Genomic DNA, 26,149 nt, shown 5'->3' on the forward strand with positions numbered 1-26,149 from the left:
GAATTGAAGACATAAAAAAGAAAATAAACAATAAAATGTGTTATATTACATTTGGATGGATCATATTTCAAAATAATGTCTGATATTGGAACTGAGGTGAAAAAAATGCTTGTGTGTGTTATAGATTATTGCTCTCTGTGGAGACATCTGCAGTTTTCCTGTAGCCTAGGCTCCTATAAAATTCCACATGGACAATGTATCAAGTAGGGGTAAATAAGTGGCTTTATTATTTTCAGCAGGGAAACTTCAGGACACCTACTTAATCAGATATTTACGAGATAGATAGCCCTTTTGTGTAATTCTATTTTAGAAAAAAAAATGCAAAGCAAAATTTGTTAAAACAAAAATTAAATGTTTTCACCGGCAATACCGTTAATTCCTGCAAAGCAGATAAATACTTTAAGAAACACAGATACAAGAGTTGCATCACTATGAACATACACTATACAAACTACACTTCTTATGATTGATATATATCTAAGATGTTGGCTAAACATCATGGGAGTTGTACGCGAAGGCAGCAAGTTGTTCAAGACCAAATTAAATCTTTTTATAGAAACACTGTCTAATCCTATGTCGCAAACGGTTCAGGCCACACAGAATACTGAATTTATTTCCTGTATGTAACGAGGTCAAATGTAAAATACGTAATAATCTCTACTCTGGACAGACATCATTTCAGAGTTACATTATACAAAATATAGCCTCAATTGTAGATTGTGGACATTGCATGAATATATTTTGTGCAAGAAATCCTAAGCGGTGATTTTTTTTTTAGAAGAAAAAACTGCAATTGGAAGTCAACTGTGCAATTGAAAGTGGTAAAGTGTGTGTGTTGTTTCATTTTTTATTAAATGTATACTTTTGTAGGAGTGGCAATAATTTACCTTTACAAACTTAACGTGCTGTGAAAAATAATTTGCTGGCTTTCCAATTTCTTCTTTGTCACGCTTAAATATTTTTTGATTCAAAAAATTCAAAACTAATTCAAACTAATTTTAATATTAGACAAAATGCATTTTTAAATAATGATTCCATGTATATACTAAATCAACCAATTAACCAAGTATGACCAGATCTTTGTAAGATTTTTCTTAAATCATGCATATGATTATTTACTGATCGGAATGGTAGTTTTTTTTAAAGTAAGTTATACAGTATCTCACAAAAGTGAGTACACCCCTCACATTTTTGTAAATATTTTATTATATCTTTTCATGTGACACTCTACTCTACACTCTACAATGTAAAGTAGTGAATGTACAGCCTGTATAACGGTGTAAATTTGCTTTCCCCTCAAAATAACTCAACACACAGCCATTAATGTCTAAACCTTGGCAACAAAAGTGGGTACTCCCGTAAGTGGAAATGTCCAAATTGGGCCCAAAGTGTCAATATTTTGTGTGGCCACCATTATTTTTTCAGCACTGCCTTAACCCTCTTGGGCATGGAGTTCACTAGAGCTTCACAGGTTGCCATTGGAGTCCTCTTCCACTCCTCCATGACCATTTCACGGAGCTGGTGGATGTTAGAGACCTTGCGCTCCCCCACCTTCCTTTTGAGGATGCCCCACAGATGGTCAATAAGGTTTAGGCCTGGAGACATGCTTGGCTAGTCCATCACCTTTACCGCTCTTAGTCACACAGATCACATTCTACCAAACTCATTGCTTTCAGGCATAGAGATCACACTCTACCACACACTCCACTTTCAGCAATGCAAGTCCCAGTTTACTACACACATACCACTCTCACCCATGCAAATAACACTCTACCACACAGTACTAATCTGTTCTTAAAACTCAACATTATATATTGATTTTGAGATATTATCTTTCATTCACTTTCTGTGTATTGAAGTGTATTGATATCTCATCAACAGATCTGTCTTTGTTATCTATGTTAGCAAAATATGTCTGTAGCAAAACTTACAAATACAAATGTCCTAGTGTCCAGTTTGAGACCTGCACACCAAGGAAAAGGATAACTTAATCAGATTTTTAATATCCAAATGTTTAAATTGCAAATGGGTTGTATTTTAAAAAAAATGTATAAATATACCCAATTATTACAATGCAGAAGTAATTTAAAACACATATTTTACATTATCTAATATTTCTCCTGGGGACACAAAAGCCATTTTAACCCTGCAACGGAAACCCCTTTGTGGTCTGCAATACTAGCCATATAATGCTGCTGTTTAGTAGAACATGTCCTTGTTCAAGTGAATTCACAAAACAGAATATCTATTTTGACCAAAAATGTGTATGTTACTGTCATTGTGCTTTATTCATTAAAGGGAGAGTTGGCTGGGAAATTGTTAACTGTCTCACACCACGATACATTAAGGGCCAACTCTGCCCCAAGCTCTCCTTTTACTGAATAAAACCCTATTGTATCACCAACATCATAATTGATTATATACATACTATTTTATCTGAAAATGTTCTAGCTGATTTTTTTATTATTAAATGTAAATTACATTTCAAGCCATGAAAGAGTAGAAATGTTTTGTTTACTATATTCCTGGTGGGCCTTCAATGACTTTAATGTAAATTGGGGACATTGCATAAGGGGTAATGACCTAGCAGTTTGAACAGAACATCGTGTTACCTACTCTGGCAGGGTGCATAACAAATATGCTGCAGCAGAACTTGATTGCCAAGTTTCCAATGCCACCTTGTAAGTCAATGCTTATCGCAAAAGAAAGCACCATTATTAACATATAAAATTGAAGTGAGCAAATTAAGCTTACTGTTTATATTTTACAGTTTATTTTTCCCCTCCAAGACATATCCCTGACAACGAAACACAATGCAATTATTTAAGATGGCTATTACTCTTCTGTGTAATGTGGCGTAAGGAACGAAAAACATGGAAATCATCTTGTCTGTTGTCTGAGTTGACAGTCATTGCTGAATATCCCTCTAATTATAAACTGAAACTTTCAATGGCAATAGTATTGAAATCTGTAATTCTGAAGGGAAAAACGGCCAGATGGCACTTGATTGTTTTTATCCTAGATACCTGTGACTTGCTGTTTTCTTAAATTGAATTAATTATTGGTGAAGAGATGTGTGATTCAATGACCTTAGAAGGACACACTGTCTCCCAGGGTGCCCCCTAAACGATGCATACACATGAAAGAACTTTATAAGTACTTTTTAAAGCTGCAGAAAAAATAGATTTACCCATAGCTGCAGCTTTCCACCCCCTATGTCGTCTGACATTTCTTGTCACTGGCTTCTTAAAATCAACAGCAGCATGTTTCTCGCATACACACGGGGGTCTCGCGGTAAGGATCTCATGTGCCAGGAGATGTGTTTGGTAGAAGAAATCTCCCGCTTGGAAAATAGCTGCACAAATGTGTGTATATGTGTGTGTGTATATACCGTATTGGCTCGGATATAGGCCGCACCCGAATATAGGCCGCACCCTAAAAGTTTGGTGCTTTTTTAAAGAAAAAGTTTTGTAATAGATATGCTGCCAATCTGACCCACCCCCGAGATATGCTGCCACTCTGTCCTCCTCTCGGGTGTCTTGCGGGGCCGGCGGGGGACATCTACGCAATACACGTATACAACTCCCGGTCCTGGCACTCAGCAGAAAAGATTATTGGATACAGGCATCCCATACCAGAAATAATACGTGTTGGGCTATATGGTACTGCAATTTGTGTGCAATGCAATGTAATTTACTTAGAAATCTCTAGGGAAATTTGTTTAAAAAACATCACAGATGTAATTCAACCAATCTTAATTAAATCCATTCCAAGAAATGATTTATTAATTAAGGTTCTTGTTAATAAGGGCCTGCCTAGTTACCATGCACCATGCTATTTCTTATACGACATCTATTTAGTTTTTGATCAGATTTGGTCTGGATATCACATAAATATTGGGAATCGTTTTAATGTAAACTGGGTAGAATCAACCATTAAATACATCTTTAAAAAGTATTGAAAGTTCATATAGTTTCTTTGTGAAAATCAGCATATTTGTTATCCTGGTGCCCATTTAAAACCCATGTTAAGCTTGATCAACAAACAGAACATTTTACAATGTACTTGGCCAATTAGCTAGAAAATGTATGGACTAAAGTTTATGCTTAATGTTGGCTTTACTGAGATAACCAGTGTCCTGTAGCGTACCTACTGTAGGGTGGGCGTAGGGGGAGTTCCGCCCCGAGTGCCACTCATCAGGGGGGTGCCACCAGGCCAGCATTGGCTGCGCACCCCCTACAGAGTCAGACTATAATGTCCACCTCTAGAGGAGCAGGCTCGATTGGGGAGAGAGAGGGAGGAGAGAGATGGAGGGAAAGAGAGAGAAAGAAGGAGGGAAAGGGAGAGGGAGGGACAGAGAGAGGGAGGGAGGGTGAGAAAGCATTAGTAAGTATGTGTGTGTGTTGGGAGTTATACTGCACTATTGTCAGTGTTTTGTTCAGTGTATAGTGGTGGGAGTTATGCTGTACTCCATTAGTGCCTGGCTCAGTATATAGTGATGGGAGTTATTCTCTAAAGTAGATCATAACTCCCATCACTTTATACTGAGCCAGACATTACATTATAACAATGTATATAGAGCCAGCAGATTCTGTAGCGCTGTTACATTCAGTCAGTAAAATTAAACATCACATAAAACCACACAAAAGGAGAAAAGGGCCCTGCTCTTACAAGCTTTCAATCTAGGTGACCGTGGTACAGCATAAGTCCTATCACTATATACCACCGTCAATGTCTGTCTCACGGTGACCACATCGTTTTTCATATTGATGACCAGCCCAGATAAAGTGCTGTCATGCAGTATGTGGCATGCATAGACTCGTGGAAGAGAACCAATTAGTTGGTTATACCGTATCCGTACTGCAGGGCAGCACTTTATCTGGTCTGGTCAGCAATATGTAAAAATTATATGTGTCCTGGAAAACATGACTAATGTGGTCACCCTACTCTCAGTATATAATGATAGCAGTTATGCTGTACCACCGTCAACGTCCAGCTCAGTTTATAGTGATAGTGGTTATGCTGTTCCACTGTGATGTCTGCCTCAGTATATAATCATTTTTTAAGTGTGTTGTGTGTGTGTGCGCGCGGGTGCTACTTACAGGATCTGCCCCAGGTGACAAATACTCTAGGTACGCCCCTGCCAGTGTCCTAATGATTCAAAAATTTTTCACAAAGCACAGATAATACTTAGCTTCACTGGTCCCTGTCTCTATTAAAGACTCATTACTATATAAGTTTAAACATATTTACATTTCCCTTTTTCACAATCTAAAATATAATGAAATAATACAGTTTATCATGCTTGTAGAAATGAGAGGTACATTGGGACAGAGCACACATAATACAAGCATCAGCTAAACTGGCAATTTTTTTGTAAATTATTATTAGCAGAGTATATTATACTAAAGGAGACATCACTCTTTAATGCTTTATGTGCTGGGTTTGCCAATTGGAGGTGCAGCCATTAACTTAAATAAAAGCCCAGAATCTTAGAAAATATGATTTACAGGATATTTCAGACAGTTCGCGTGAAGGAGACCATTTTATTATGTAAGAAAACATGGGCTGCATTAAATAAGCTTGAAAGGACACTCGGGTCATCATATGCACTTTAATGCAAATGATAACTGAGAGGTCCCTTTAAATTTTTCAATGAGCCTCATCGAGGGGCTATGGAGGGGATTTGCTCTGCTGCTTCCGAGCTCCAGCTTTTCCTAAAGGTAAGTGTTGTTTTTTTTTTTTTTTTTAAGAATGCATTTTAAAGTACTTACAAAGTAAGTTCGTTGGTTAGGCTGCATAGGACACCAGAGTGGTCCCTTAAAGTGTTGATATACTTTACGGCCTGCACATAGGAAGAATGTGTGTGGTGAGAATCATTATAGTTTTGTTGACAATTTTTATGCCCACAAGCTGCAGATATTGTTTAAGCATAGCAATACTCTGTACATGAAACAAGACTTGCTTGTCACACAGGAGTACCTAGATTTGCATCTTATTATACCTAGGAACTCTCTGGAGTTGACCTGGAGTCTCCAGGGGAAGCCCTGCCTCCCTGGCCAGTTTCATCTTTCTCTTGGCAGAGGAATGGTGTTTGGTCACAACCACTTGTAAAATCAAAAGCTGTAATTCGTAACGACTATTATGCATACCCTGAAACTTAAGTATTAAACCTTTAATAGCCTATGGCTATAATACCGGTCCTTATGGAAACATTGACTTGTCATTATTCAAAGATGAACTTATTTCCGTCATCTACATTCAAACAGGGATATCAACCATGACATAGTGGTGGTAAAAGCACTAACTGGGACGCTTTAGTATCCCAGCTCCATACTGTTTGACCCTGAGGATCTGCCCCTTCACCCTGACATTGGGGCAAAAACCCTGAGACTCAGGGTACCCCAATATCACTTCAGTACGCACACATTTTTAAAGGATAATGTCAAAAATAAGATCTGCGTGTAGCCTTGATTAATTGAACTAGTGATGTCCATATATTGGGGGCTATTTACAAAATAAATTATTATAATACAAAGTTTAAGAAGTGGTCTTGCCTCCAAAGCCACAAAGGGAATGCTTCTGCTGACTTGATTATTTCGCTGTTTTTTTTTTTCCAGATTCACTTTGTAGCCTAGTTGCAATTAGTTGTAATATATATTTTACCACATCCTAATTCCCGAGAGACAGCTATGTAATTGTATTAAGGGGTTAAAGATCAATTACTGTTACTCACATACCTTATTTACAGCAAACATCTGTCTCATTATAACTTTAAGTTAGAATCTGGTCAAGTAGAAGATGCATTGCATTTCACTTGGAATTTCCTTTGTTACATAGACTACATAAATATGTTCATTCTTCTCAATATATTTAGAGGATAGAAAACAGAGCTATAACTGCTTATGTGTGTAGTGGTTTGTGATCAGTAATAACACAGCAAACAGCAAGAAAAAACAATCTTTTCTTTGCTCTTTAAACATTACCCAACACTTTTAAAGCCTGTACTGTCTTGGTGAATGTTTGGCATTTTAAGTGGTTCACATATAGTGCTACTGCTATTGTTTCAAGGGGAGCACTACAACTGTTTATACTGAAGTAGATAAATACATAAATGTCTTTTTCGTGACTCATTTTAACAAATAACCATAACAAGAAACTCTTATGGTGTCCCAGATTCATTACACCGGTTCTTATTTGGACATAGAAGATTAAAAGAGGACTCTTTCTGACTCCAATTTTCTGTTTTGTTTTTCTGCTAGTAGTTTCTGAAACATATCATTAATGATACCCAGCACCTGGTTGTAGCCTGTTTGACCATATTTAAGAAGATGAGCTTTTAGGACCTCAGAAGTCTTCTTATGAACATATCCGAAGAAGAGGCCTCTGATTTCTCAAAAGCTTATGTTACCCTACAATAATAAGCCATAATATGAACATTGCTGTAAAATGGTAATGCCGTGAGCCAAAATGCTCTAAATCCAGGGATCTGTCTAGGATTTAGAATGAACACATGTCCTGCATTGCAGCCTCTTACTAGGACTACACTGTACATGGTCTTGGAATGAAATAATACAAGCACAGGTAAGGGGAAAGCGTTACGCCTCTTGGAGCACACCCCTTCATGCTTACAAACAACAAAGTCACATTAATGGGTTTTTGTGTGTGTGTGTGTGTGTGTGTGTGCGCATCTATACACAAACCATGTATGTTTTGGTGTAGAAATTGAATGTAAAAGTACATAAACCACAAAATTATTGTGAGCACAGAATTCCCATTATATATGTCTGAAAGATAAAAATAAAATCTATTTTGCATTTAACAATTATAGTTAAATATTCTAAGTATTAACTTTCCCACATGATACTGCAACCCATCAGAACAAGCTGTTTTTCTTTCTAGTTCAAAGCTATTAGATACACAACGCCTTAAATTAACACAATCATTCCATTTATGACAGCTAGATTTGCTGAAACTGAGATCAATCTTAAACACGGATATCCATTGCCAAAATATACCTCAGGAAGACACCTTAAATAATTGGGTGTTAACACACGAAACTGCACAAATCCTTGCACTAGTAGGGCTAAATTGTATTTTGACACATTTCCCTTCCATGAGTGGTTAAAGCTGTCAAAAGGTAATCTTAATATACATTAAACTACCTTGTAATAAGTTGCAGTTCATTGTTACCAAAGTAATTTGTCCTCTTATTAACAGCTAGCGTGAGCCAGCATATATTCATCATATTTTTACTTCACTGGCAGGCTGCTGGCTTGCCACAATTAACTGTTTATAGGCAGATCTTAGTTGTGGTTAAAATCAAATATAAATGATAAAATATGCATTTTCCATATGTCATACCTGAATGCTTTTATGCTGCATTTCCAACCAAACCTTTCAATTTTGGGGTGGTATACATGTGTGGTTGTGTTGTGATAAGTAGGCTGTAAAATATACATTAATAAATTAAAGATCCACATAGACCAAAATAGAAAACACCATGACCACTGTGTACATATATTTTATTTCACATTTAATAAAAAGGCACGTTGATCTATCTACTGGTACCACACCATGTTCAAGCCCATCATTCAAATTCTGGTATTGGGACAACTATGAAAAAAACAGTATTTAAGACGATATAAGATTACAAATCAAAATGCCAAACTAAAACTTATGGTAGCTTATATTTGTTTCTAATTGTAAACTTCACACAGAGTGTAACCAATTGGTGTAAAATTAATAAATTGGTGTAATATTATCAAATTCTGTTCCTTCAATCATTACAATATGATCAGTAAAGAGGAATCTAGGCAAGGGAGCAGCAACTTAAGAGATCAAAGTTTTAGAAAACATTTTACAATGGTGATCAGAATAATATCAAGGTACAAAAGGTATGGAACAGATTCTGTTTTGTTTAGCAATGTTTCGCATTACAAAATTGTATTCAAGCCATTTAAGTTTCTCATTCCAATGAGCAGGAGATCTGACAAGTTCACAGCTGGTAATGAATTTGCACAAAGACGATTATACAAGTTGAGCACTACCCACAGCTACAATATTTGATTCCATGAACAAGTTGTATTGTGTAAACATCTGATCAAGCTATAGTACATATACCTATCTTGAATTTTAAAGATAACTTGGTTATCTACAGCAGTAACAGAAATGTAAACCATACATGTTATTATATATCTACACCAGCACCTAATTAAAAATAAAGTAATCCTGCTTACAAATTATCAATAAATACACATGGTATACAAATGTTTGTTTTTAGTTGTACAGCAATTCACTATACAATTCAAAAGCGAGTCAGCTGTGTGTGTGTATATATATATATATATATATATATATATCTGCCACAAACATTACATTTTCTTACCTGTATTCTTGGAGAATATGTAAAATCTTCTTATTCGTGCTCACTAGCCAGGGTTTTGACTAAGAATAATACCAGCCTTAAAAAAAACATACGTAGTAAGTGCTTTATCTCAGAAGAAATCTGTGTTTGTATTCACGAAGTCTGCTGTTCATGCTCGCGTACGAATAAATAATAAAAAGCAGTGGAAACTGAGCAGCTTTCTCCAAATGTAAACGGGGGACCTCTAGTGGCGATAGGCTGAATCTCCACTGACTTGCTTGCTTTTAATAAAAGTCAGCATGGTGATGTCAAAAAGCCAAGGACACAGGGAGGTATTCGCCTTTCAACTACATAAATGACGCAGTTATTAAAATTAGTAAACTGTGCTATTAATTAGAGGCGACTTGTATAACACGACAGACAACAGTCATCGTTTATCAATCTGTTTCTGCAAACATATAAAACATGTACTTTGAATATCTTAAAAGTCTTTTTGACCTAAAAGAAAAACAAAGACCAGAAGGGTAGACTATGTAAATATATACAGGTGATAGAAATAGTAAAATAGTGCAGTTATAAAGATGATAGAAAGGGATCCTTGCATTGTGATGAAAGTATAGATGCCCAGCTATAGCACACATCCTGTGAACTGTGTAAGGCATAAGTGCATATACCTCTATTTGCTTAAACAGATATGCACACAAACATAGACATATTCAATCCCCTCCAAGTTTATCAAGTCAGGTGTCCTTTACCAGCACTTATAGGGAACATATTAGGTGTACATTATTCGTAGAATTTTTATGTGTATGGCTTAAATGGTTTGGGGATTGTGAACAGGGGCAGGAGGGTTATACTTTTTAGATGTTGTGTTAGGGCAATGGGATGTAAGGGGTTTTTGTCTTTTTATTATTATTATTATTATAATTATCTTTTTTATATATATATATTTTTTAAATGCACTGTTATCAGTGCAGTATGGTTAGAGGTCCAGCCCCTGCTGGACAGACGCTGCAGGGGATATCCTGTCCTCCGAAGACGTTCCAGGTGACGTCAGCAGTGATGCGACCCAGAAGGGAATGCAACAGTTTTAAGAAAACTGATTGTGAGAAAAGGAGTAGAGGGGGTAGATAGGGAGAAGGGGAAGAGATCATGAGAAAGGGAGGTAGTAAAAATCTTGAAAGAAAGAGTGAGAATGAGTAAGATAATGAATGAAGTAAAGTGGATGAATTGTGTGAATGGGTGAGAGAATTAATGAGTGAGTGAATTAATTAATTGGTGTATGGATGAATTGTGTGAATGCGTGAGATAATAAATGAATTAATGTCTGGATGAATTGTGTGAATGTGGGAGATAATGAATGAATCATTGTGTGAAGGAATTGTGTAAACGACAGAGTGAATGAGTGAGTGACTGTATATTTGTTTTGTGTGCATCATAGATGTATAAGTGATTTGGGGAGAGGCAAGATGGCACAAGCAGGGTGTCTGAGCTTTGGGGACCAAGATGGCAAGGGCAGGGTGTTTGAGGGCAAAGATGTCTTATGCTGAGCCGTTTGGCAACAAAGATGTTTTACGCTGGGCTGTTTGGGGACAAAGATGGCTCAGGCTGGGCTGTAATCTGTGTGTGTAATCTGGGTGCTGGTCAAGTTCTATGTGGATACCAGGGCTGACTTTGGGTTGTGCAACCTGTGATCTATGCCTGTAATTTACGTTTTATTTATCTATACTTTTAAAGCTGAGTTTATATGTGATTTCCAGTTGATCTATACCTGCAAAGCCAGATTTGTGTGTTATTCTGTTGATCTATATCTGATATGCTATGTTTCCCTAAATTATTTATGTATATCTGTGTTTGTATAGAGATCACAGAGTCTGTGCCTCATCAGAGCGATCGGATATCCCAGCAGGGTCTGGAAGACCCTGTATTGTAAACATACAAGGAAAACTTTTGTGAATTGCAAGCCACTATTTTTCTGATGTCATTGGCTCTATCGCTTACAGAATGCCTTATTCTAGTAGTAATATTTTGATTAAAATATAGTTATTACTGTCATCTTACTATTGTTATGACAATGCATATTTACTGTAAAATTGACTTTTTGTTGAAATCATCAAAAACAAACTATCTTGTAATCTCTTTACAGAGTCATTTTGTGGCATGCATGACTGCAATCCTGGACCAGATGGATGATCAACATTACACATATTACATTGACACATTTCAATCAAGTTCAGATTTGGTGGTAAGGGATAAATACTATTTATTTTGGTTGAATATGAAGCAATTGGTGCAAATATTGCACTGTGATCTTCCCAGATAATATGGAGAGAGGTCTGTGACGGAAGTTACAATACAATATAGTAGACTGGTCTGGAGGAACTTTGATGACCCTACTAAGCTCAAGACTGTTGGCGATTCCTACCTTTTGACTTTTTGGCCAGTTAACAGCACCAAGACCATTGACCTAGAACTCTTTTTTAATAATGTATACATAAACTTATTTAACCAATCTTTTTCAGGATGTTTTGATGGAGACATTTATAATGTTTAAAGATCTCATTGGAAAAAATGTTTATCCTTTGGACTGGATGGCTATGAGCATGGTGCAAAACAGGTAATACCATGATTGCTTTTACAATAGATATAATTCTCAATTAATACAACATATTGGAAAATTCTATGTGGACTATTATGGCAAGTGGCTTGGTTGGATTTCAATTCCTTTTGCCCCTATTGACATGTAAGTGTCTGACAAATCCGCACACACAGATATTTTTTAAATAAATAAATAATGTAGCTATTAAAAATAAATAAAACAGAGACCCCAGAACAGCACCGTTTTTGTGCTGATATTAATGGCAGTGGAAGTTTGGACCTCTTCAGCTAGTTTAACACTATCCCCTCTTCCTACAAGGCAGGGGTGGAGGTAGGGAGAGATAGGTACAAGATGCTGCCTGTGCCTCTCCTAAATGTTTTAATGGTAATTTTATGCATCTTACCTCAAAGTGTAAAGATATTTTATCTATGTTTAACCCCCACATCCCTCCAGTAACAGGGTGGGAATTGAGGGACAGGCATGGGATGTGTGCCTCCCATAGGAGATGTACTATACATTAAGCCCCCTACCCCTCCAAGCAATGCAAGAGAGAGAGAGAGATTTGTAGCATATGCATTTGATATAATCATTTAATAACCATATTCGCTATAAATGCATAATTGGGCTTCTATATTACATGATACTTCTATTTTGCATATAGTATGAGTATGCTATAAATCTCTGCTATAATCCCCTCTTTTAATGCATTATGCACAATTACAATTTGGTCATTTTTGGCCAAATGTCTCTGTAATAACTTAGAAAATCACTTTCAGGAGAGATTAATTGTAGTGTAGTAATGATTTGGACACTGAGGTGAAAATCGACATTTCTATTACTGGCAAAAGACCATTAATCTGATATATATATATATATATATATATATATATATATATATATATATATATATATATATATATATATATATATATATATCAGGCTTTAAATTAGGAATGGTTATATCACTTAAAATAATTTTGGAAAGTAATCTGCATACACACACACATATATATATATATATATATATATATATATATATATATATATATATATATATATATATATATATATATATATATATATATATGTGTGTGTGTGTATGCAGATTACTTTCCAAAATTATTTTAAGTGATATAACCATTCCTAATTTAAAACATATTCATAATAGCCAACATGTCTACCCCACTCTTAATATTCTGGCTAATAAATGTCCCCGTGGTTTTTAATAAAACAAACTCTTGCCAGCATATTCTGTTTACTTTGTTCAAGTCTGCAAATTGGCTGCACTAACCAGAGGGCATCAATAATGAAAGCCATTTTGTAACTTGCTTGTATTATTTTAACTTTGTAGAAAAAAAGTACCAATTTCAGATTTGACAGCAGAGGAATAACTAAACAGTTTACAGTAAAATTGTAATCTCTTTGATTAATTAATAGTTAAATATAGTATAGTAAAAATAGTAAATATTTTGAATCTGTAAACAAACCTCTAATCCTGTAGGTGGATCTTTTATGTTGTGCATGAAATAGTTCCAGTAACAAAAATTACTAAACAGATATATTTTCTTGTGATCCAGGGTGATTTATGTATTATGCTAATCCAAATCTTAGAGGGATTGTGCCTGGAAATTTTGAAGAATGGCGTTAAGCAAATGAGCACTATATACCAGAGGATTAGCCTTGGAACATTATTCTGATATTTTCTTTGGTCGCTGAACAATTTCTGTGAACAAATAAGTGAAAAAGTTTATGTATAAGCTTCTAAAATAAATCAGCCTTATAATGCTGCTTGCATATTGAAGTTGTATGAATTGTGATGTTAAGGAAACCTGATTGACAATTCAAGACATATCTTAAATCATTTGCTTTAAAAGGCTGATAACTTACTCATGTAACCTCAGGTTGCTAGATGACTTTATTGTAGTTCTGCCTAAGGTCGTTTCTATCTATACTATGTTTGCAAACCATATGTTATTTGTTTTATGTTTTATGGAGTAGAGGGACACCATTAGTCTTTACTTGACCCTGATTTGTCAGCTGCAATTTCCCTTGAAGGTAATTGCTGATATACATCTACTAGCGAATAAATAACATTTTACCATGGGTGAAATATTTTCAGCTATTTCCATTTTCCATTAGAATAAAGTCTGTCTTATGTCAGTGTCGTAATGAGTATATCTCCTTTGTCCACTGGGATGTTTTCCTCATAGAAACATAATCTAGACGTAGAAAAATAATATTGATTAAAATGTCACAGTTAATGAGATTAAGGTCATGCTATCATGCTGATGTAGACGTATCATTTAGTTTTCAAAACGGAACCATTACCAATGCCTTCAAGCCACATATGAAAAAATAGCTATGGCAGAAAAAGCTGCTGATATAAAGCTTAATAATAAAAAAAATAATATATACTTTTGTCCATAATATATATATATATATATATATATATATATATATATATAAATATATTATAATTATATTATTATTATTATTATGATTATAAGACGACCCCCCAAAATCTGAATATTAATTTAGGAAGAAAAGTACCCTATAGACGACCCTATAGGAAAAAAGTTTTACTAGTAAATAAATAATAATTCATGTAAACTATTTGTTTGTTTTTAATTTCCTTTTATTTACCAGCCTGCCCTCCAGTTATGCACATCTGCCCCCAGGCATGCCTTATACCCTCCTATATGCCACTCTGTCCCATAATATGCCTTTTAACCCCTTATATGCCACTCTGGCATATAGGGGGTTAAAAGGCATATCATGGGACAGAGTGGCATATTGGGGGACACTTACATACCCAGACACTAATATACCCACCCAGACACTAACCTACCCATCCAGACACTTACCTACCCACTGAGACACTTACACTTACCTACCCACCCAGACACTTACCTACCCACTGAGACACTTACTGAGACACTTACACTTACCTACCCACCCAGACACTTACCTACCCACCCAGACACTTACCTACCCACTCAGGCACTTTACTCACCGCGATGCCTCAGCAGGCGCTTGCTGCAGCTCCCACGGGATTACAGCATGACGCTATGTGACCCCGCTAGGCCCCGCCTCCTCCAGAAAATTGAAGAGGTCTGCTTTGGGACAGCGCAGTACCGCCGGGTTCCGGTCCTGCTTCTGGAGGAATCTCCCCAACCGGCTCTGCTTCCCCACAGTGGGCGGGCTATCCCGGGAGCAGGAAGGTACGCGCTTATGCAACCTCGGCTGCTGCTGCCACTTTCGCCGGCGCTCGGTGATAGACGCCGGCAGCAGCTGAGGTTACCATACAGGAGGATCCAGGTCCCCTGCAGCGATGCGGGGGATCTGGATCTTAGTCTAATAGTCAGACCTCATTTGAGGTCTGATTAGAAGACGACCCCGATTACAAGACGAGGGGTATTTTTCAGAGCATTTGCTCTGAAAAAAACCTTGTCTTATAATCGAGCAAATACGGTATATATATATATATATATATATATACAGTATATACATATATATATATATATATATATATATATATGTATATACTGTATATACTATATGTCCAAATGTATTGGGACACCTGTCCATTACACCAACAGAGAATTTTATGAAATTGCATTCTAAATTAATAGACATTAATATATAGTTGGTCCCCCCTTGTGGAAAGCCTTCCCAGAAGAGTTGAAGCTGTTATAGCTGCAAAGGGGGACCAACTACATATTAATGTCTATCTATTTAGAATGAGATGTCATAAAAGTCCCTGTTGGTATAATGGTCAGATGTCCCAATACTTTTGTCCATATAGTGTATATATATATATATATACACTATGAACACACATCACTGTCATCTTTTGTACATAAAAAATAATTTTATACCAAAGAAAGTACAGTGTTTCTATTTTATATGCGCTTGACAAACAGTTGATATGGTATTGCTGTTAGAACATAGCAAGTAATCATCAATTTAGAATATTAAGGAAAGGAATAACACATCATTCAAGGGTTATAAAACTATGTCAGGAGATATCTGCTGCATAAATTCATTAAGGCCTGTTCAATCTGGAAATATACATGTCAAGCAGTACAAATGATATCAGCTCACCCTGTTTGGATACACCCTGTGCAAGCACATACAACCTAGAGCGACTATTCATGCTTTTATGCATGTGAATGCTTTCCCAAATTTGTTAGCTTTTCAGATGCATAAGAATTAGTTCTCCAAAGATTCTACCTAATTAAATATTTCCTGTCAGTCATCGTCTCTGTCCTTACTTCCGCTAAATCATGATTTTAGCTCCTATGTGTTGAGATTTCCTACTGCTCTGGAGTTTTCATTGTTCCAGGTGAATAATGAAGTCCGCTGGTCACTTCGACCTGGAGAGTAGACTTCTTGATGGGGGTTGTTAACTTTAAAGTATTACTCCAGTCATAATAGCTATATGGAAGATGAAAATTTTAATCTTTTAGATAATTTGTCTTTCAAACTAAATAATTCAGATTGTTCCCTTTGCATCCAAGTTACAACATTTCTAATATTATATGTTAGCAACATACTTGAGCTTTAAAGTTTCCTTCAGGAATATAATCTAAAGGCTCATTGTAACAATTCTCTCTTGGATTCCTGTTCATATTTGTTTGATGATAATCACGATTATTTAATAATTATGCAATCATATCCATGTGCCATTCCTATATTAACTGCATACCTACATTTCCCACACAAGAACCCACCATTTGATTGGGATTGTTTTTTTAATGGTTTTGTGTGATATTTTATAAATATTTTCTTGTTGCTACTTTTATATGGTTATATATTTCCTGTTATATGTAGAGTGTTCTTGAGAGCTATCAACAAGTTTGCTGAAACCATGAACCAGAAATTCCTTGAAAATATGAATTTTGAAGTACAGGTAAGGTCTTATTATTCATTTTAATTGTAGAAAAGACCTATTAGTTTGTACATTTTTAGTACAATCATGTACAGAATGTTCTTAACCCATCTTGAAAGTAGCCTGTACCACGTTCCTCACCACTAAGTTACTTTAAAAGGTCATGGTCTCTGTTCTGGCAGTTCGCCTGTTCAGGCTGCCTTTGTAAAGGTTTTGGAATGAGAGAGGAACAATGTCTAGTCATGACACATTTCATTAAGTAACAAAGTTTCTTTTAATTTGAATATCTCAAACACATTTGCACAAATATAAAATACAATGTATTGAGTGAATAAGTGATTGCATATTGGTGGAGGTAATATTTTTTTTTGTATAATAGAATCTCATATTGCTATACTATGTTAGGTTTTAAACATTAAGCATTTTTGCTTTGTTACCCACATAGCAATATAAGGATAGAATGGAAATATATTATATCCTGAGATAAAGAAGGACAGATTCATCCAAATTAGCCTGAAAGCACTAATAGTCTCATATGCCAAATCATGGGTTGCTATCTACACTTTAGAGATCAAACATCTCTACCCTGAACACATGACTCTGTATCTTGATGAATTAAGACGATATATATTTTTTTTTGCATATGTTTCCTAAAAACTGGAGGAAAACTAAGAAAAAGTCTTCCAATTCCTGTTTTTATTTTTTTTAATGCATACAGCAAAATTTAAGAAGCTACTAAAGACCTATGAAACGTTGCTCAGAAACACCTAATTAAAACAAAACATTTGTCTATCTACGAATAACAAATGACAACACTTTTATTAATGTTAAATCATAGATTGAATTACCCAGTGCATTATGAGGGAATGTTATAACCTTTTATTTTTTAATTTCATTTACAGCTTTGGAACAATTATTTCCACCTAGCAGTGGCTTTTATTACCCAAGATTCTCTGCAACTTGAAAATTTTTCTCATGATAAGCGCAATGAAATCCTGGACAAGTAAGACATCCTTTTCTTCCTCTGTTTTGCTAACATTATTAAACTAATTGTTACATTAAAAATACATTTTCTCCTTAGGTATGGAGACATGAGGTGCCTTATTGGCTTTGCAATTCGTGACATGTGGTACAAACTTGGTAAGTAAAAAATATGTAATAATAATAATATTTAATACAAACTACAAAATACATTCTTAATGATAGAATGAATGTGAAAAGTCAATGTACATTTTCAAGCTATTATTCTGTTAGATTAACTCCACTTTTTACATTACGTTACATTTAACGCATTCCTATGCATTTATTAACATACCTGGAAACTTCCTAGGATAGCCACAGACAGCCCTTAGTTGGTGGGGAGTCGGATTGAATTTGATGAGGCATGACCAAGCATCAGTCTCCCGTCTAGAGAAAGGCAAAACTAACTTAGGGAACCAGAGCTTCACCCATAGACCAAGAGTTCCTGGGTATGATTACAGAATGCTGATCTCAATGAGTATCTTGTTTTGTTCTCTTGTTTATGTTGACTCTTCATTATGTTTACTAAAGCAAGGGATTATACATTCAACTGTCCAACGACTTCACACAGAGTACAATTGTTAGACCTTTTTCACATAAGCCTTTTTACTTAAATACCAAATCTGGTATTTACCAAATCTGTATCAACTGAATGCCAATGACACTTAGATCTACCTATCTTCTCCCGATCACTCTCCGTCCCTCTTAGACATGCCCTCTCTTTCGAACTGGATGTCTACAAGGTTCCTCAAACTCAATCTCTCAAAAACTGTACTTCTTGTCTTCCCCCTTTAAACATGTTTAAATAGTTTGCCTAATTGTTAATGGTGCAATCACCCCCCTGTCCATACATGCTTGCTACCTTGGTGTCACCCTTGGCTCCGACTCTCACTTTCAAAGCTGTTCCCCTACTTACATTTATCCTCACTCATTTCCTACCTGATTTGTCCATTTCTCTTCTGCTCTAATTTCTGCTTCTCATGCACTCTTCTCAAAGATTGCTCAAATCCTCTGGTCCTTTGCCAGTTTAACCAACTCTCCCCTTGCTGGAAAGTATCCGGAGGGGTCACAGGAGGAGTGAAGAAACCCAGGAGGGATCTCTCCTGCTGGGATTTCTCATTGCTCCTCTTGCTGGCTGATCACACATTGTGATTAGTAAAGCAGTGTGATCAGTGAAAGTTAAGCCTTACATGTACTGTGTTTTACTAATACACGGTATAGCTATGGGAGTACTAGGGTAAAGAGGACTTCACTGGTAGTCTGGAGCCCACAGGCGCATGAGGCAGAAATCCATCACAGGGCTACAAACAACAGAATCCTCAGTTAAAATACCTAAAGGGGCATGTAAAAGGCATTGTCAAAACAGACTGTTGACTGTTGAATAAGCAAGCTAATCACCAAATAAAAAAATAAAAAACTCACTGTTCAGTCATAGTTACATGATTTTCATTTTGAAAATGTTACCAATTGTATATGTATTTATTAGTACCAGTCAATAACACAATGAACTAAAGATATTTTGGTCCAGAAAACAGTTGGGAGATCATCAAAGAGTTTACTTAGTTTTCACAACTCAATAAAGTTACAAGACACTGAGCTCTTCCTCCATCTGCTAAAATTCTGTTTTTAAGTTTTTCTGTAGTAAATGTTCTGTAAGCCAATTCGACAACACTTTGTCAAATTTTCTGCAGCATACAACATTACTGAGAACATAAAAATAAAATGTCTGCAGAAAGCTGACAAAGTTAATATGCATCACCCTCCAGGCATCCTCTCGTCACTTAAGGGCCTGGAGCCAAAGGCCCCAGTAGTACAGAAAAACTTCAAAATCAACGATTGCCAAAAACGTATAACACATTCTGATTAGTTCTTCTACTGTCATAAAGAAACTTCTGTCTTTTTTATATTTAAATCTATTCAAAAAGTATACATTTCTAAAACAAAATAAAGTTGCTGCTTACTGTGTGTGGAAATAGAGCAAAACAAGCTGGGAGACGTATAGAAAAGGTAAACAAATATTTAGCCTTAACTAGCCTTTTAGAACTAACCCCTTCACTACCCTGTAACATTTTCAAAAAAGGGTTGTCAAGATGGCTCTTTTGGACGTTGTGCTGCTGGCTCTTTGTTGACAGTTCCGATAGATCTATGCTCAGTGTGAGTGCCAGTACACCTTTGCTGCTGACACCTCACAGAAGGACTCAGGCGAGCAGTAGAGACTCAGAAGGGATCTTTGATCAGGCCTTCAACCCTGCTATCTAATCACACATATTGCAATCAGCAAAGCATGCTATAAGTACAGTATCAGACAGAGAAACAAAATTCAAGTAAAATAAGTACAGTTGATAATAATTATATGGATATGGATTATATGGCACCACTCAGTCATGACATCACAGACGTTCCGAAGATATGATAGAAGTGCTTGGAGAAATTGCTTGAGATGCTTTGGAAAATTAAAAAAAACAAAACCTTATTTTTTGCTCCAAATCCAGAGGTATTGAAAAATACAAAATAGGGTATTATCTATATATTAGACAACAAGTGAACATTTCATAAACCATAAACTTCCTAAAAGTTGATGTGTTAGGAAAAATGGACGAGCGTAAGGATCTGGGCAACTTTGACAAGGGCCAAATTGTGATAGCTAGAGGACTGGGTCAAAGCATCTCCAAAACTGCCTCTCTTGTGGGGTGTTCCCTGTCTGCAGTGGTTAGTACCTAACAAAAAGTGGTCCAAGGAAGGTAAAGCAGTGAAGAGAGTCATGGGCACCCAAAGCTCATTGATGCACGTGGTGGACGAAGGCTCACCTGTGTGATCAGATCCAACAGACAAGCTACTGTGGCTGAAATTGCTGAAAAAGATAATGCTGGTAATGATAGAAAGGTGTCAGAACACACAGTGCATCGCAGTTTGTTGCATATTGGGCTACATAGCCACAGACCAGTCAGGGTGTCAATGTTGTCCCCTGTCCACTGCCGAAAGCGCCAACAATGGGCATGTGAGCATAATAACTGGACCATGGAGCAATGGAAGAAGGTGGCCTGGTCTGATGAATCACATTTTTTTTGGTTGACTGGGTGCATCGCTTACTTGGAGAAGACATGGCACCAGGATGCATGGCGGATCGGTGTATATTAGGCTATTGTTGAGCAGTGACTTCTAGGAACGTTGATGGATTTTTACATTTTTTCTACATGACCTGATCCTACAATCATTGGCACATCATATTCTTTCCCTAATATTAAAGCTTTCCTCTAAAATCAAGTTCAATTTATCATATCCCTGATTTTTTTCTGTAAAATTAGAATTTATCATTCTATTTGAAAAGGTCTGAAAAATCAATGTTACTTAAACTGATGTTTTATTGTGAATACATACATTTTTAAACCACCCTTTCTGGTTATATATTTCACCTTTCATGAATCTAAAACAACAAAATAATTAAATAACATATCTTTATGAACAAGAAATTACTTTGTGAAGGTTTAGCTCCTATAGGTCTTTAACACCTATATTCATATTCTTGTCTACGCTGCACTTTCCATTTTTTTAATGCTTTATTTAGTTTTCCTGCATTCATCATATTTGAAAATACAAATTAAACAACTTAAGATCACAATAGGGACAACACCCTTTCAAGCCTATGGACACCATTCTAGAAAATATTCAAGTACACAAGTATGAAAACCCATTTTGTACTTTTGCTGAACCGCTTTTGAGGACTTCATCACCTTTTTCATTACTCTGGCTAAGAATGATCAGAGTTGTAGCACACAAAACCTCATCAGATTTTTTTGTTAAAATTAGAAAATATAAAAAACCTTTAGTCTGTCTGTGTTTCATTTTGTTTTTTTAAACATTTTTTAAATTAGGCGAGGTACATTTTGTAGTGTAGGGGGACTTTTTTATAGTTGAAGAAACTGCCAATCAATCAGCAGCAATCTCTTCACTGTAAGAAAAAGCCTGCACATCAAACTGATATGGCTTTCATCATTAACAGCAGTCTCTTGCATAAAGTTAAACATGCACAAACTTCACCAAAGTTGTAGGTTACCAAGATGGCTGATGATCACCTCACAAGCCTATCACCAGCCCCAATACACATAAGACCAGAGCACAGGACACCATATAGTCTTCATCTAAGTTACAATAATGAAGAAACACAATCTGTTTTAATAAACACAAATTCTCATATTGTTCTTGTACATATTGAATACATCATTCAAACATTCACAGTGTGTTGGAAAAAAGTCGGGAATTAGCAAACCTGGAGTCCAATCAATGAAACAGAATTGGAGTTTTAGAGCTACTTTGACAGATAAAAAACCCAGTTTGCTATTCTCAAGAAGCAACTGCTGATGTGAACAATGCCTCGCAAAGATAAATCTCAGTAGACCTGTAATCAAGAATTGTTGATTTGCATGCAGCTGGAAAGGGTCACAAAGTAATCTCATAGAATATTCATATTCATCAGTTCCCAGTTAGACAAATTGTTTATAAACAGAGAAGATTCAGTACTGTGGCTACTCTGCCTAGTCGACACTCCAAAATAACTCCAATGGAACAATGCAAAATGCTCAATGAGGTAAGAGAGAACCCTAGAGTAACAGCTAAGGGCTTGCAGGAATCTGAAAGTTGTTGACATCTCTGTTCTTGCGTCTACCATATGCAAAACATTGAACAGGCATGGAGTCCATGGCAGGAGACAATGGAGGAAGCTGCTGCTCTCTAATTTAACATCAATGTTCATCTGAAGTTTGCCAAAGAGCACCTTGACCCTCCACAACAAAAATGTTTTGTGGACTTATGAAACTAACGTTGAATTGTTGAAGGAGAACACATAGTACTATGTACGGCACTGCATAACCACATGAAATAATCCCAATGAAGTATGGTGGAGGGAGCATCAGTATTTAGGGCTGATTTGCAGCCTTGGGGCATGGAAATCTAGCCATCATCAAGGGGACAGTAAACACCCAAGTTCATCAAGATATACAGGGTAATGTCAGGGTGGCTGTATGCCAACTTAAACTCAGTAGAAGTTGTGTAATGCAACAAGACAATGATCCTAAAATTCAAAGTAAATCTACTATAGAACGGTTTAAAAAAAAGAAATGATCCTCCCATTGGAGTGGCCCAGCCAGATCTACGATCTTAACCCATTAGAGATGTTGTAGAATGACTTTAAGAGATACGTTCACACCAGACATCCTAGGATAATGGCTGAGCTTAAGCAGTTATGCAAGAAAGAATGGTCTAAAATTCCACCTGAATGTTGTGCACATCTCATCTGCAGCTACTGGAAATGCTTGTTTGAGGTTATTGCTGCCAAGGAGCTTCAACCAGTTATTAAATGCAAGAGTTCACTTACCTTTTCCACCAGCACTGTGAATGTTTAATGGGTGTGTTTAATAAAGAAATGAAGGATTAGCATTGTTTGTGTTTTATTAGCTTATGTACATTGTGTTTGTCTATACTTATGACTTAGATGTAGATCTGATCACATTTTATGAACCATTCAAAGGGTTCACTTACTTTTTCTTGCCACTGTACATGCTCAACGAAAATGTAAAGGTTGATTTGTAATTAATGTTGTAACGTGTTAACATGTTTATTAACCAGGCCAGAATAAGATCTGTTTCATCCCTGGAATGGTTGGCCCAATTTTGGAGATGACACTGATACCAGAAGTCGAACTACGCAAAGCCACCATCCCTATTTTCGTAGACATGATGTTGTGTGAATACTACCACAATGGAGACTTTAGAAAGGTAAACCTATTTCATTAATGTGTATTTTATAAATATATATTGTAATGATGGAATCATTTTTGAGGACTACTTTGAGGGGTTCTGGAAACAATGGTATAAAACTAGGGCGTCACAAAATTTTCATGACCCCTTGCCATGTACCAGAACCACCTAATTTGAAGGATGAAAAGTAGTTTTATATTTGATAAGATCAAGAATGATGATTGGAAAGATGGTTGTTAGAATGAAAGCCCTTACCTACTAAAGTCATAGGAGGATTGGATTGAAAGCCTAGTAGAGGAAAATATAACTAACATATTTGTGCCTTGCATACAATGTAATATAATGTAAATATAGAACATTTTGGAAAACACTCAGATAATTTAACAGCTTTTGACAGGTCACTTAAATTATTGAAAAAAAAGTGAACAAACCATGTCAAACTACCTGTCTACATCATTCTATAACAAGGTTGTTCCTAAGTAAAGATGTTTTTTTTTTTTTTTTTACAAAATCTGTGAATTATTTACCCAGAGTCCAAAGTGCTAGATTTCATGTAATTATGCTTATTTTAAAATATGTTTCTATGAAATGATCGGGTATATATTTGGCATAAATGTGAAACTATGACTAAATATAGAGTTATAAATTAACATTGGTTTAATAACAAAAAGGTGAATTATTGCTGAGCAGTTTAACAAAATATATTCCCTTTGACATTTTATATGAATCACACTAATTGAACATATATTTTATGTGATCTGTCTCACTTTGGTAAGTATATTATTTTTATTCATCAAGTACTAGCATATTCTGTAGCGCTGTACAATTGAAATATGGATCGGTTAACAGATACACAACAAAAATTTTTTACTCTCAGATACAAGAGGAGTTGAGGAGCTTACCATCTTGCCTTATGGCACTTTCATACAAAGTTGCCAAAAATGGGAGCACACAGTCTAAAAGGAATTATATGGGTAATTGGGACAAAAGGAGTGCAAAAACATAGGTAGTAGTAGCGCTCTTGTAGCAATAATTAGAGGTAACTGGTTGCAGGAGGCAAGACAAACTTTAATTAAATAATTATTCATAATACATATTTTTTTTCTTTAAATAGTATTTATAATTGAAATTAATTAAGTTTTATGGAACAAAATGAACATAACACTAGCATGAATGTATTTATCTCATAAAAGTCATCACATTTTCATTAATTTTGCCTTTATTTGCTGAATATATACATATTTAAAAGGACAATGCTAGATATAAAAATGGTTTGTTAACTAATCTGAACTCTAATAAATTTACTGTGCCTTTAAACTGGTTTATCAGCATAAAACAACTAAAACAAGGCTGGAATCTCAGAATGGTCTCCTTACATTGTATTCTCAAACTTAACTTTCAATACTTCATATAGAGCTCAAAATCCCCGTAATGTTTTCTGTTTTACTCCTTTCAGTTTGAAAATGAAATAATACTGAAGTTGGACCATGAAGTTGAAGGCGGACGTGGTGACTGGCAGTATATGCAGTTGTTTGAAACAATGTGAGATGATTATCAATGCTTTTTGTAGGAATGACCTGTAAAACAATTTAAAAAAACTAAAACAATAACCATAATAGTAATATATTAACCATTTTACGTGAAATTATGTTTTCCTCACCTGAGTCTTTTTCTATATGCCACAGACCCTTGCAGCAGCTGACTGACATTGAACACTATCGCTGTGTTTGTCTATAGTTATTCCCAAGCCCTTTTCACTAACACTACCCCATTTAAAGGATGATTCGCATATTTACTAATTTCCGCAAAATGCATAACTTTGCATTTGTCATCATTAAATCCCATCTGCCTTGCCTAGTTTGACCAAATCTCTTTTATATTGCCTGATTTTGAATAACTTCCAAAAGACTGATGCGTAGCTTTCAATACCCTGCAAGTTCATTAATAAAGACATCAAATAACATTCCTAGGACAAAACCTTGAGGACTTTCATTTACCACCAGTTTTAATTTATTTAATAGGTCATTTTTTATCTCCTAAACTCTCCCTTTAGCCCAGTTTTCAATCCAGATGCAAACAACATTGCCTAAACCCATCTCTTTGAATTTGTACACTACCCTAATGTAATCTAATGCTTTCACAAAATTCAAATAGTCACATCCGTTGAAAGACACTGATCAATAATTTTGCTCACCCCTTCATAGAATGCAATTATGTTAGACTGACACAATCCTTCCTTTATAAAACCACGTTGGCTGTTATTGATGATGTTATTGGACCAAATGTACTGCTGAATGTTATCCCTTAACAAGCTTTGAAAAAATCTTCCCACCAGAGATGTCAGGCACACAGGTCTGTAGCCACCAAGCTGCGATTTTAATCCCTTTTTAATACTAGTATCGTTTGCTTTATGTTGCTCTTTTGACTCTATGTCAAATAAGAAAGAATCAAAGTAATGGCCTGGCTATATTTTGGCTAAGTTCCCTAAGTAACTGGGGATGTATACCAGTTGGCTCTGG

The 26,149-nt window shown here is 35.8% G+C and overlaps 1 protein-coding gene across 1 annotated transcript in view; it reads left to right on the forward strand.

The window, feature by feature from the left end:
• Positions 1-26,149, forward strand: part of DOCK2 (dedicator of cytokinesis 2) — a 247,022-nt gene that overhangs the window by 166,156 nt on the left and 54,717 nt on the right. The window contains exons 28-34 of the mRNA XM_053465366.1: positions 11,514-11,612; positions 11,890-11,984; positions 16,800-16,878; positions 17,760-17,860; positions 17,939-17,997; positions 23,500-23,648; positions 25,087-25,172. Of these exons, the coding sequence (XP_053321341.1) occupies positions 11,514-11,612; positions 11,890-11,984; positions 16,800-16,878; positions 17,760-17,860; positions 17,939-17,997; positions 23,500-23,648; positions 25,087-25,172 (668 nt within the window). The remainder of the gene's footprint in view (positions 1-11,513; positions 11,613-11,889; positions 11,985-16,799; positions 16,879-17,759; positions 17,861-17,938; positions 17,998-23,499; positions 23,649-25,086; positions 25,173-26,149) is intronic.

Source organism: Spea bombifrons, chromosome 4, assembly GCF_027358695.1.
Source record: "Spea bombifrons isolate aSpeBom1 chromosome 4, aSpeBom1.2.pri, whole genome shotgun sequence".
Taxonomy (NCBI): Eukaryota; Metazoa; Chordata; class Amphibia; order Anura; family Pelobatidae; genus Spea; species Spea bombifrons.